Below are 13,141 nucleotides of genomic sequence, written 5' to 3'. Positions count from 1 at the left end.
GACGTCGGCGGCGCGCAGCGAGCTGCAGGCGCGGGTCCCCGCGGGGAGGGCGAGCGCGGTCGCGCAGCCCCTGCCCGAGCGAGGCCGGGCGCGACCAGCGCGGCGGGGGGAGCGCGTTCCAAGCGGTGGCCCCCGCGCGCCGCGCCAGTAGTTCGGTCCGAGGGGGCGGCTCCAGGGGCGCGGCTCCGGGGCGGCCGAGGCTGCTCTAGGCGGGAGCCGACCCCAGAGCCGAGCCAAGGCGCGCACAGAGGGAGGGGACAGGCGGACGGGCGGGCGGGCGGGGGCGCGCGGGGGCGAGCTTGTGGCGCGGCGGCCCCGAGGAGCGGGGGCGAGCGGCGCTGCGGGCCGTGGGAGGAAGCGCTGTGCCCGGCCCGACGGCGCTCGTTGAGCCACATCCGCGGGTCGCCGGCGACGCTGCCGGCGCCTGTCACGGCCCCTCCATCTTGAAGGAAGGAGGCCGCCGTTCCCACCGCAGGGGCGGCAGCCGCGCTCATGGCGTTCAGTCCCTGGCAGATCCTGTCGCCCGTGCAGTGGGCCAAGTGGACGTGGTCCGCTGTCCGCGGCGCGGGCGCGGGAGGAGAGGAAGAAGCCGGAGGTCCCGAGGGCGACCCCGAGGAGGAGGAGGACTCGCAAGCCGAGACCAAATCCCTGAGCTTCAGGCAAGTACCCCGCATCCCAGCCGAGATGCAGGCGCGCTCCATCCTCCACCGCGGTCATGCTGTGTGCGCGCAACCGTGCTCCCGGCTCCGCTGCGTGTTGCCCGCAGCCGGGTCCCCGCTGTGCACCCGAAAGTTGGGGATGTTCTGTCTGCCCCTGTGCTTTTCGTTCCCCGTCTTCGCTGTGAGCTTCCCGAACCCAGCCCCGAATCCGCAGTCTCCGCATCCTGGTTTGCTTGGCTCGCCTTCTCTGAGGGTCTATACCCCGGCTGGTGTCAGTTGACGAGGCCAGGTGGGATTAGTAGCTTTCCCGCAGTGGGCAGGGAATCGCTCCCCCACCCTGCTTGGCCCCGCAGTGTCCTCAAAAACGCAGCCGTGGTAAAAGAGGATCGCGTGGTGACAGGCCCCTGGCAGCTGGTGAGAAATGGTGGTCTCTGCCGGGCTGTCACACGTGTGATTGTGGAAGGCAGGTGATGGCATTTTCAGCCGCCAGTGACTTTCAGACAGGTAGAGGCCTACCAAGGAACCAAGGCATGGCTAGAATTGGCTTAGTTTGGGGGTTGGGCGGTATTGATTTTTAAGCCTCTGGAATAAGGGTCTATGCCGAGGAAAGGGAGGAAAGGAGTTGATTGAAATGTCTCCCCTCCCCCTTTTCGAGTGTGAAAGGCAAAGATGACCTCAAAAATAAGTGGTGCTGATGAGCCGCTCCAGAGGACAGAAGAGATTTCGGGGAGCTAGGATGCTGAGCATCGCCGAAAAACTGCTGCGGCCTCACTTAGCCGGGTTGAGGATCCGTTGGTGGTGAAGTTAGACAGAGGTGCTGGGCTTGCACCTCTGTGAATAAGTACATTTCAAAGGCAGTTGGAAATACCGTTGACTGTGGTAATGCCTCATTTTTCCCCCTTGGCAGCTCGGATTCTGAAGGTAATTTTGAGACTCCTGGAGCTGAAACTCCAATCAGATCGCCTCTCAAGGAGTCTTGTGATTCATCCCTAGGATTGGCAGAACTCGAGGCCAAAAACCAAGGTAATAAAATTTTAATTTTCGACCTCTTTGATTTTAACTTTAAAGGGGGGGGGTGTGTGTGAACCTCGAGGACCACCGGAGAGAAGTTAGAATGTGTCCCTGCTCCGAAAGAGATGTCTTAAAGCTCTTGCTGGTTGGGAAGGCCCTTTACCTTTTGTTTTGTAAAATAAATGCTTTGATCGGTTGATGATCCAAAGCTGTCTTTATTTATTCTCTGAAGAGAGCTTGTACATTTGGAGTATGAGATTATTGGTATTCGCAACCACTCCTGCTAGAATTCCTTCTCATCCCGGAATAAGTAAAAGTGGGTTGGGTTATGTTTAGATCTGCCTGCACAGATTCCGCAGCCTAGTTGTTTTCTACAAGGGTGTGGCTACACAAAAAATTATAGGTAAGGGTTTTAAAATTGCTTGTCTTTCCTTCTCACCAAGGACTGGTGGGAAGCCCTTCAGTCTAACCAAGAAAATGCAGTCCATGTATTCTCTTCTGTCTCCCCAGAGCCCAACTTCATACTAAATTAATGCGTGTTTTTATTTATTTTGAGGCAGGATCTGAGATAGCCCAGGCTGGCCTTGAAACTTGATATGTAGCTGAATATAGCCTTGAACTAATCCTGCTGTCTCCAACTCCTAGAATGATAGGCCAGCTCCATGCTTGGTTTATTGTACACCTTTGAATGAAGTTTCACTTGTTCTAATAGGAGTTAATTTGTTCCTTCAGTAAATAGAGGCACTGGGATACAGAAGTTGAATTCCTGATCTCACCGAGCAACATTTTGGAGGGAGGTCAACCTTTCAAGAATTAAAAGCAAAGTATCTATTGGGTTATGTTAAGTTCTGTGGGGAACAGTTGGGGGTGGGAGGTGGGGATACACATGGCCTATGGGCCTGGTTAGTAAATGCTGGAACTTAGTTTAGGGGAACATGGTAGAGAAGGTAACTGGAACAGACTCCTAAGGGGAGAATTGAGGAGACAAAACTTGAGTGTGTTTGGGAGAACCCTTTCTGCATAGGGAGCAGCCAGCTCATAAGTCGTTGGGCCCTAGAGTGTGGAGAGTAATGCATTCTAGGGGAGTAGGCAGAAGCCAGTGCTGCCCAGTGACTAGGCCGCTAGTAATAGGAGCTGAATGAAGTAAGCAAAGTGAGAGGCTGGTCAAGTGATAAGTGATGGTTAGGTGTTTTCCGTGAGACAGAAAGGGGCTGTAGGGTAACTGAACAAAACATCAGAACAAGTTTACTCTCACAGTTCCCAAGAACTGATCCAAATCAGAAGTCAGTGCCCCTGAAGACTCCAGAGAAACTCCTTTCTGTTCTAACTTCTGCTGCTCATCAACAGTCCTTGGTGTTTGGCTCTCGGCCACCTAATTCCTCCTTGCCTTATCACTTGGTTTCCCCAGCAAGTCTGTGGCTTCATGTGGCCATGCTATGAGGCTTCCACTCATTCAGTTCAATACTCTGTCCAGTCTAGTAGGACCTCATTTTAACCTCACACCTCCAAAGAGACTGTCTCCAAGTAAGGACACAGTACTGGTAAATTATGACTTTTTACCTATCTTCTTGGGAACACAATTCAACTCATTGTGACAAGGCTTTGACATCCTCTTTTGGAGATAGGGCCTCAGCTATGTAGCCATGGCTAGCCTGGAACTTTCGGTGTAGACAACCTGACTTTGAACTTTACAGAACATTTGCATCTGCAATCCAGATACTGGGTGTTAGCTACCACTTCGGGCACATTTTTTTAAATTAAAAACTATTTATTTATTTACTTATTTGTATTTATTATTCTGTGGTGGTAGGGCCATGTGTCACTATGTCACTGCCCATGTGTGGAGTTTGGAGGACGACTGTCAGGAGTTGGTTCAGATCTTTCACCGTGTTGGTTGTAGGGATTGAACTCTGGTCTCAGGTCAGCAGGCATAGCAGTAAATACTACCTGAGCCATCTTGCTGGCCCAGACATTTTGTTGTTTCTAAGATAAATAAGAGTCTTCCTGGGTAGCCCAGGCTGGCCTTGAACTCATGCCCCAGCCTCTCAAGTGCTGGGCCTGACTTCCTTTTGCCAAGGCTGTTTGGTTGTTTTATGGAGGATGGGATGGATGTCCTTTATATATGTGGCTTCTCAGTCCTACTGTCTTTAACACCGTCACCATGCAGTGGTGGATGGAACAGCTTTCAGTTGAGATTGGTTATGACTTCTTAGGCCCAGTTGATGTAGCTTAGTGCCTACCTCCTCACAGGTTGCCTGGCAAAGTTGAGTCACTGGATTTTGTGGAGGAGTTAGATTTAGTGGTATATCATCATTCCCCCCCCCTTTTTTTTTTTTTGTTTTTTTGTTTTTGTTTTTTTTGTCTTGTTTTGTTTTGTTTTTACTAGAAATCGAGCTCTCCATGCTATGTGTGTCCTGCTAGATTCAAACAGCACCTTCAGCCTGCTCTGGGCTGGTTCCGCCCTTGGTCTGGACTGACATTGCAGAGGGGTGTGTGTGCCAGAGCTGCGCAGTACTTTGTGTAATGCTTTCCCCCATAGCTTGCTGTCTTCTCTCAAAATGAGCAGATCAGGAGGGAGGTCTAGAAGCTTGGAAGAACTGTTTTGTAGGCCTTCTCATCAAATTTAAATAAAGCCCATAAGATGGATGTTAAGTAGCTGTTTGAAAGCCTCTTTGAACTGTCTTTGCCTTGGGCAGCCTTTTCTCAACATTCTACCAGTCTGCTGTTCTGGTTCATCTGCCAGATTCTTTCGTAAATGAATAGGGGCTGGGATTGCTCTCCTTCCCTGCCCCTAGCCACAGACACTCAGTTGTTTGTGTCCTTCCCGTTCCAGTGACTCGCACACTCTTTCATTCTGTGTAAATGTTTTCTTGGATCAGCAGAGTTCTCCAGGGTAGTCCCTGCTGCAGAGAGCAACTGTAGGTGGAGGAGGGAGGTGGCGTATAGTCTGGGAACCAACCCTACATACTGTGAAATCTCCCAGTTTAAGGTCTTTAGACAGTGGGGTGATGCCTAAGACTGGTTAATGCCTGGCCTTTTAAGGACCTCGTGGAATTAGTCCAGTGTGTAGAGTGCCTTGTCACACATACAGAGTAGTTGTGAGGATACAACAAAAGCACGGGTCTCCATGAAAATGGTTTCACTGAGCAAAAGTTCTTTTGTTTTTAATGATTTATTTATTTTTATTTTATGTATATTAGTGTTTTGCATGCATGTATGTCTTATGTGAGGGTGTCAGATCCCCTGAAACTAGAATAACAGACAGTTGTGAGCTGCTGAATGGTTGCTGGGAATTGAACCCTGGTCCTCTGTAAGAGCTGTCAGTTCTCTTAACTACTGAGCCATCTCTCCAGCCCCAAACAACTTTTTTTTTTTTTCCCCAAGACAGGTTTTCTCTGTGTAGCTGTCTTGAAGCTTGCTCTGTTGACCTGGCTGGCCTCGAACTTACAGAGATCCACCTGCCTCTACCTTTCTCTGCCTGAGCACAAATTCTTAAGTCAGTTTTAATTTCTTGGACTGGATGTTTCATTTTCACCTAAAATAGTTAATTTTATTTTTGAATTTCTGTGGCTCTAAAACATGGTTGGACAGCACATACAAACTGGGTGGGGCTGTCTTCACAGGACTTGTAGTGATCTAGGGCTTCCTGGTGTCTTGTCACCTCACTTGTGTATGCTGGTGCCATATCCTGCTTCCTGATTCTTTAAAGTCAGAGGGAAGTACATTCTTGCTTTTTACTGGAACTGTTCTAAGAATGTATATAAATTTTGTAATTAGTCCTCTTAAGATGGTTTTATGCTAGCAATTAAATAGTAGGTCAAGTTGTGGGTTATTTTTTTAAGACAGAGAATAAAAGTTGGCTTCTGAATTTATAATAAACTTAAACTAACTGGAAGTGTTTCTTGGGAATACCAAACTGGCAGCTATAAAATCTCAGTGGGTCATTCTGTGTTTGCAGTCTGCTTTTCCTTAGGAAGGGTGCTTAAGCTGTGTTTGCTTGTTTTGTTTTGAGACAGGGTCTCACTATATGAGCCTGAACTTGTTGTGTAGCCATGCTTGGCCTCAAACTCACAGGTCCTTCTGCCTCGGCTTAAATGTGTGTGCCCACTATACCCAGGCAGTTAAGCTGCATGTCTGTGTGCTTGTACAGACGCCCTTGTGTACCTGTGTGTAGAGGACTACCACGACCTCGGTTCTCATCCACCGTTATGTGGGTTCTAGGGATTGAACTCTGATCACCAGACTTTTATGGCTGTGAGCTGCTTTGTTTCATTTTGTTTTGTCTTTGTTGGGATTTGTGCTGGTGACAAGCCCTCCCTGGGAAAGAACTTTTGAGGAGGCCCCTCATCCCTCTCACATGCACACTTTTGTATTCACAGGATTAGGGGCCATAGGTTTATTCAGGGGTTTCAACCTCTAAAAACTGAGCTCTGTCAAGGCCAGCCCAAGCTATAGAGTGAGAGACCCTGTCAAAAATATACAAAAACAAAACGACAATACCACCCAAACTGCATAGGTTTTACTTTGTCACTTAGGCCCCTCTCCCTTTGTGAACATACCTGTACTTACAGATTGGGTGCTTTCTTTGAAAAAGAGAATGTTAATTGGTGTAGAACCCCCTACATTAGCCTTGAATAACTAGTTCCATTTTTGTTTTAGAATATCTAGGTATTTCAAAGACTTACTGTTGCAGTCTGGAATAGGAATAGAATCTGCTTACTGATCTTTATTGCTGGTGTGTTGAGAATTTTTTTTTTTCCTTGCTTTTTTGAGACTGGTTTTCTCTGTGTAGCTTTGGAGCCTGTCCTGGAACTAGCTCTGTAGATCAGGCTGGCCTTGAACTCCTGCTTCTGCCTCCTGTGTGCTGGACAGAATTTTGGTATTAGGTCAGAAGCACCAAGCCATGCTCAAACCAAACTGGGTCACCTACCCTTTTTTGGGCTCTCCGGGGGACAGAAAGGATTTAAAATTTTTAAGTGATTGAGCCAGGAGTGGTGGTGCACACTTTATCCCAGCACTGGGAAGCAGAGGCAGGCAGATCTCTTGAGTTCAAGGCCAGCCTGGTCTACATAGTGAGTTCCAAACAACCAACACAATAATAATAATAATAATAATAATAATAATTATTATTATTATTATTTTCTCATTAAATGGTTGAAAAAATTTTGTAGTAATGCTATTTGGGAATGTAGCCATGCTCAGGTTTTCTGTGTAGTTGGTTTTGTGTCTTGGTAGCAGTTGAACACGTGGGGCTGGAGAGGTTTGGTAACCTCTATCCACACTTCTGCTGGTCAGAGAAGTAACTGGTATTCGAATAACTAGTGAACAGTGTGTACCGATTTGTACCTGTGTGGGTCCATGTGGTTGGGAAAGGCTTCCTTAATAAGTGGGAGAAGGAAGTTGCCTATTTGTCTCCCTTGGAGACAGTGCACTTAAATTTTAAATGATTCGTCACTAAAGGATTCAGAGAATTAAAAAAAAAAATAGACACACATTTTTGAAAAAAAAATAAAGCATGGAAGAAATCATTTTGGAATCATCTAATACAAGTACCAACATAGACTTTTAAAAACAGATTTTATTTTAGTTTTTGATCATATGTTGGTGTGTGGGTTTGAGCATGGACAGCAATGGCCCATGGATGCCAGATCTCAGAGCTAAAGTTAATGTGTAGTTGTGAGCCAAACACAGTTCTCTTTGAGAACATCACAGATTCTTAACTACTGAGGTATCTCTGTGTCATCGCCAACATAGGCTTTTGTATGCAGTATTTCTAATGTGATGTTGGGTGCTGTGTATGAGTATACCCACATGTAGTATATTTATTGGTAAGCTGTAGATTATATTTGTATGTTTAAGACCTAGAATATCAGACCTTGCTAAAGTTTGAGCCCTAACTTTTTATTCTAAAACATTGAGCATAAATTTATGCAAATATCTTTTATTAGTTATATATTGAAATGATCCATTCAAATATACAAGTATGTTTTTGTCAGGATTAATTGACTATTTCTCTACCCACAAGGAGAGATTGCTTTATTAGAATTGCCTACATATAATGAGGCTAATCACAACACTAAATATTACCTAGTCTAGCAGTTTAACATATGTGAACCCATCTTCCATGCCCCAGGTTAATGCTTTTTTTTTTTAGTATGATTGGCTCTTTTACAGCTTAATTTACTTTTTTGTGTGTGTGATTCTAGCTTAAGATGTCTAATACTTGAAGACCTTAGCAGCATGCTGCCTTTCTATTTTTTTTTTTTTCCAAACGCATAGGGAATGTTGGTTTATTTGTTACAATGTAACAAGGTATGGGGGCAGTACCTCCACTCTGTGGCTCTCCACCCCAGACACTGTTCTGTGCTAACAAAGCTGTTTTCTCAGAACATAGAGCAGTATTTGATAAAGTACACCAGGGCAGAGGATAAGGAACTGTCCTGTGCAGGCACAAAGTGAAGATTTTAGTAACTTTGAAATCATGTATTCTTCTTAGATATAGCAAAGTCAAGGCCTTTTTTGTTTGCTTTTGGTTTTTCAAGACAGGGCTTCTTTCTGTAGTCCTGAAACTCACTTTGTAGACCTGGCTTGCCTGGAACTCACAGACATCCACCTGCCTCTGCCTCCCAAGTGATGAAGGCATGGGCCATCACGCCCTGCTACAAGGCCTTCTTAAGTATTCCCGTTGAATCCCTCGCTTATCACCAAGCATAAACTAAAACTAGTTCATTTACTCTGGTTTCTGGTAGCAGAGGCATTTTACCCATGGGGGTTGGGGGTTAGTCATAAGTGCTCCAATGGAACAATGGATATGATTAAAAGGCACATATAGCGAGAGTAGCTCTAGTGATGCCAAGGGGGGTGATGGTGGTTAGCCAACAGTCCCAGCACTCAGGAGAGTCAGGAGTTCAAGGTCACCTTAACTACACAGTGAGTTCAAGACCAGACTGGGTTCTATGAAACCCATTCTCAAAGAAAACCCCACACCAACCAGGGAGTGGTGGCATATGCCTTTAATCCCAGTACCCCTGAGCCAGAGGTAGGAGGATTTCTGAGCTTTGAAGCCAGCCTGGTCTACAGAGTGAGTTTCAGGACAGCCAGGGCTACATAGGGAGACCCTGTCTTGAAAGACCAGGAAAAAAAAAAAAAAAGCCATTGTAATCTCTCCAAAGCAGCAGTCTTATCTGTAGGTAGCCTTGGGGTGTGACTGTTTTTTCATAATTTCTAAAATTCTCAGTCGTGATGGGAGTCCGTATTTACCGAACAGCCTTCTTCCAGGAGCTTCAGTAGCCACAATTGCTAACTATGCCTTGGCTGTAGAAAGACCTTGGCTGTAGGAAAGCCTTGCTACCCTCCACTTTGTAGTCACCAGCCTAGTCCTGAGCGTTCTCAGGGCTTGCTCTTGCTGGTAGCATGGGTCCCTGCTGCTTCTCAAGGGCCAGTGTGCCTGAGCACCGCTGGGGAGGCAGACACCCCCACCAGCTCTACCTACTGAACTGCGTCCTTGGCCCCTTGTGCTTTTGAGGCAGAGTCACCATGGAGCCCGGGCTGGCCTCTAGCTCTTGGTCCTCCTGCTTTAGCCTCCCCCATGCTGCAGTTGAAGGTGCACAACACAGTATCTAGTCTAGACCGCTGGGAAAAGAATAGCTTATGCTTCTCAGTCCCACTAGAGGATGCTCACCTTACCACCAGCTTTCTCTTTTATCTGTATTTCTTTATTGGAGGTTATGATGCAAGTAGGTTTTGTTTGTAGCATTTCTGTTATAGCAGTGATGCTTAGACAGGATAGGATTTCTGTTTGTGGGACACTAGGACCAGAGCCCAGAGCCTTGACTTCCAGTAGTGATGTCACCTTTTTTAAAAAGAAATATGTATGTATTTATTATGTATGCAGTGTTCTGTCTGCATGTATCCCTGCAGGCCAGAAGAGGGCAACAGATCTCACTATGGATGGTTGTGAGCCATTACATGGTTGCTGGGAATTGAACTCAGGACCTCTGGAAGAGCAGCTAGCTAGTGTTCTTAACCACTGAGCAATCTCTCTAGCCCCAAAGGTTTATTTATTTATTATGTATGCAGTATTCTGCCTCCTGAATGTGTGCTTGCGCACCAGAAGAGGGCACCAGATCTCATTGCAGATGGTTGAGAGCCACCATGTGGTTGCTGGGAATTGGACTCATGATCTCTGGAAGAACAGCAGTGATCTTAACCTCTGGGCCATCTCTCCAGACCACTTCAGCTTTTAAGATGGAAAATCTGGGCCTTTAAGGGTGAGGTGGCCCAGTGGGTAGAGGTACTTGCCATTAAGCCTCATGGCTTGACTGATCCCTGGAACCCACCTAGTAGAAAGAGAGAACCATCTGACATGCCCTAGGGAGGCATGTCACACACACACACACACACACACACACACACACACACAAAGAGAGAGAGAGAGAGAGAGAGTCAGTGTAAAGGTGTTTTTTTTTTTTTTTTTTTGAATATGTAAAACCCACTAATGGTATAACTCTTAGGAGTCTGAGACAGGAGGATCAGCACAGATTTGAGACCATCCTGACCTACACAGCACTAGACCCTGAGTTCAGTCTCCATTCTTACAGGGGAGGAGGAGGGGTTGCAGATCCAGAGCTCCAGGAAATGTGTTTCACAGCCTTTCCTCTCCAGGGAATTTGTGAATCCCCATTCAGTGTTTGAGAAGGCTAGGAGGAAGCAAAAGGCCTTAAAATGTTTCTAGAACAGGGTGTGTGCTGAAGGAAGCACCTTCCTAAGTGACAGCTAAAAAGTCGCTAGGAGAGATGTCTTCCTATGCCTGTGAACTTGGCATGCCTGCACGCCCAAATGCATATGCATGTGTCTGACAAACACATTGTAGTTTTGAATAGAAGAGGTTCTCTGCACTGTTTAGGTACAAACCAACAGAAGCAGAAGTCATCTTTGGGTAAGTGGTACAGTTGCACTAGAAATATTTTATTTTTTTTGATAATCAACTTCAGCTCCTGTGTGTTGGTGCATGCCTTTAATACTGGCACTCAGGAAACAGAGGCAGGCGGATCTTTGAGTTCAAGGCCAGCCTGGTCTACATAGAGAGACCTTGCTAATCAATCAATCAATCAATCAATCAATCAATCAATCAATCAATCAAAATAAAAAGTGTCAGCTCTTCAAGGAGGAAAATGTAGGAAGGAATCAGTTTCTTCTCTCCGTGAGTCTTGTTGGGTAAGGAAAGGGGGTTGTGTGGAGATGCATGCAGCAGCCTTCTGGGACTCAGCACCTATTTTTAGGGAAAGAGAGAAGTTAGTAGTGCTTGGGATTGTACCAAGGTCTCACCTGAGGGAGACAAGTGCTTTTCTCTGAACCATGTCCTAGTTCCCATAGGAGCCCTGTATTGGTGGCAGCCCATTGCTTCATAGCATATTACTTTAAAACTTAACTTGGGACAGTTTTTGAAAGTGGGGCAGCTTAGCTGGGCAGTTGGCTCAGGTCACTTGTGAGAGCAAGGCCCTTGGGAGACTTGACCTCAAGGCTCAGGGTCTTTTAATCTGACACACTCATTTTGTCACCAGTTATTGCTGGCTGATGGGATGAGGCTCAGGTTCTTTTGGAGTCCTGCACAGTGTTGTTTTAGTGTCCTTACAGAATGACAGCTGGCTTCACCTTCCCAGGCTGACTGGGCCACTAGCAAGCAAGTGAGAAACCTCAACAGTCACACTCCTACTTCTACAGAACCATTTTGGTGACTCAGGTTCACCCAGCAGTGTGGATGCCAGGAGGTGAAGGCTTATATGGACCTCCACACAGGCCTGGCCACCCCCCAGCCAAAGGGGTCACTTCCCCATCCACAAACTTCTCCCAGTTTCCTTCCCTTGAGGTCACTTGTGCAGTGTTCCTGTACAGGATGACCATCCTGCTTGTGGGGGTGTCTCACACGATCGATCACTGTCTGGGGGCTCCTCTTGCTTAGCATTCCTTTCTCTTTCTGTCATGAGCCTCAGCTTCCCAGCTGTGTGGGTGGTTACTGCTGTTATGAGAGGAGCAGTTGGTATTTTGAGTTCTGCAGTAATTATTTCTGAAGAGATTGCACATTATGGTTGTTTGGCAGCAATGGATTGAAGTTCCACAATTGCAGGTCTCAGCATCTCAAACCCATCTGTTAGCACGGGTCTTCCTGTTGGGGTAGTTCAGCCCTGTGCCGAGGGCTTTCTGACTTCTGTCTGTGGCAGAGGATTTCTGTTCACATGAAATGTGGCCTCAGATAGATCCAGGTGCTCCAGAACCAATGGGCACTGCATTATTGAGAGGACAAAACATAGCTGTTGGTCTTGGCTTCTCTGGAGAAGGCTTGGCTTGCTGGTAGACAAGACACTTCCTGATTAGCCCTCTTCTTCCGCTCTTTGAGTATGGCCTTCAGAGGGTAGAGTTTGGGTCTCTTGATTTGAGTGGATTGTGCTTGGGATAGAATCCAGGAATTCAGTTCACCCTAAGTGATCTTCCACTGAATCCCACTCCCTGTTGCTGATGGCTCTTTTTGCCAGCCTGGTCCCACAGCCATGTCAGCCCCAAATGTACATACAGACGCTACATTAATTATTAAACTGTTGGCCAGTGACTAGGGCTTCTTATTGGCTAGCTCTGTCTTAATTATTAACCCATTTCTATTAATCTATGTATTTCCACGTGGTCTTATCTTACTGGAGAATGCCTGTGGCATCCTCTCTTCCCAGGGTCTACATGGTGACTCCTCTCTGCCTACACTTCCTAGAATTCTCCTCCTCTGGTAGCCCAGCCTATCCTTCCTGCCTGGCCACTAGCCACACAGTGTTTTATTCATCATCCAGTCAGAGAAACATATACACTGAAGGACAACCCCCTCAACTCCCTGCACCACTATTCTCTTGGGTCTCTTTTTTCAAGGAAATAGCATAAAATATTGGAAACTTGAAATGCTTTCTTTGACCTTGGTACCAGTTTTTCTGTTTCTCAAGAGGATTTACCAATTTTTTACATGTGAAGCATTAGGTTGTGCTTGCACACTAGTGTGTTTGGATTTTGAAACGGGGTCTTTTTGTGTTGTCCAGGCTGTTCTCAAACTTGGGATCGTCCTCACTGAGCTTCCCAAGTGCTAGCATTCTAGGCAGGTGCCACAATGCCACCTCTTTTAGAATTTTTAAAAGTTACCTCAGGAGAATGGCATGGTAGCTGGTGCCCTGTCCCCAAACAAAAACAAAGCACAAAATAGCTAAACTTTCCCTCCCTTAGCTCCTTGGTAATAATAGTTTGGAGGTGAGGCGGAAGGGTCAAGAACAGTTGGCTTGTCCTCTGGGTGGGTGGGTTAGTGTTTGTGTTCCATCTTAGACATCCTTCTGATAATGGTGGCCCTAAGAAGACACTCTGTCTTGATTTACCAATCCCTCCCCCCATGCTTCCTGGTGGCCTGGGCCCCAAGGGTTGTCAGGAGTGTGAACTGCAGAGTC

General features: G+C 46.6%; 1 protein-coding gene across 1 annotated transcript in view; it reads left to right on the top strand.

Annotated features, from left to right (window-relative positions):
• The first annotated feature begins 288 nt into the window (after positions 1-288).
• Positions 289-13,141, top strand: part of LOC127226811 (transforming acidic coiled-coil-containing protein 1-like) — a 46,399-nt gene continuing 33,546 nt past the window's right edge. Inside the window, 2 exon segments of the mRNA XM_051190937.1 lie at positions 289-659; positions 1,567-1,682. Of these exon segments, the coding sequence (XP_051046894.1) occupies positions 493-659; positions 1,567-1,682 (283 nt within the window). The 5' untranslated portion in view covers positions 289-492.

The sequence above is a fragment of the Phodopus roborovskii genome, unplaced genomic scaffold, assembly GCF_943737965.1.
Source record: "Phodopus roborovskii unplaced genomic scaffold, PHOROB, whole genome shotgun sequence".
NCBI classification, from domain to species: domain Eukaryota; kingdom Metazoa; phylum Chordata; class Mammalia; order Rodentia; family Cricetidae; genus Phodopus; species Phodopus roborovskii.
The sequence above is the reverse complement of the archived record's forward strand: the minus strand, read 5'-3'. Positions and strand labels throughout refer to the sequence as shown.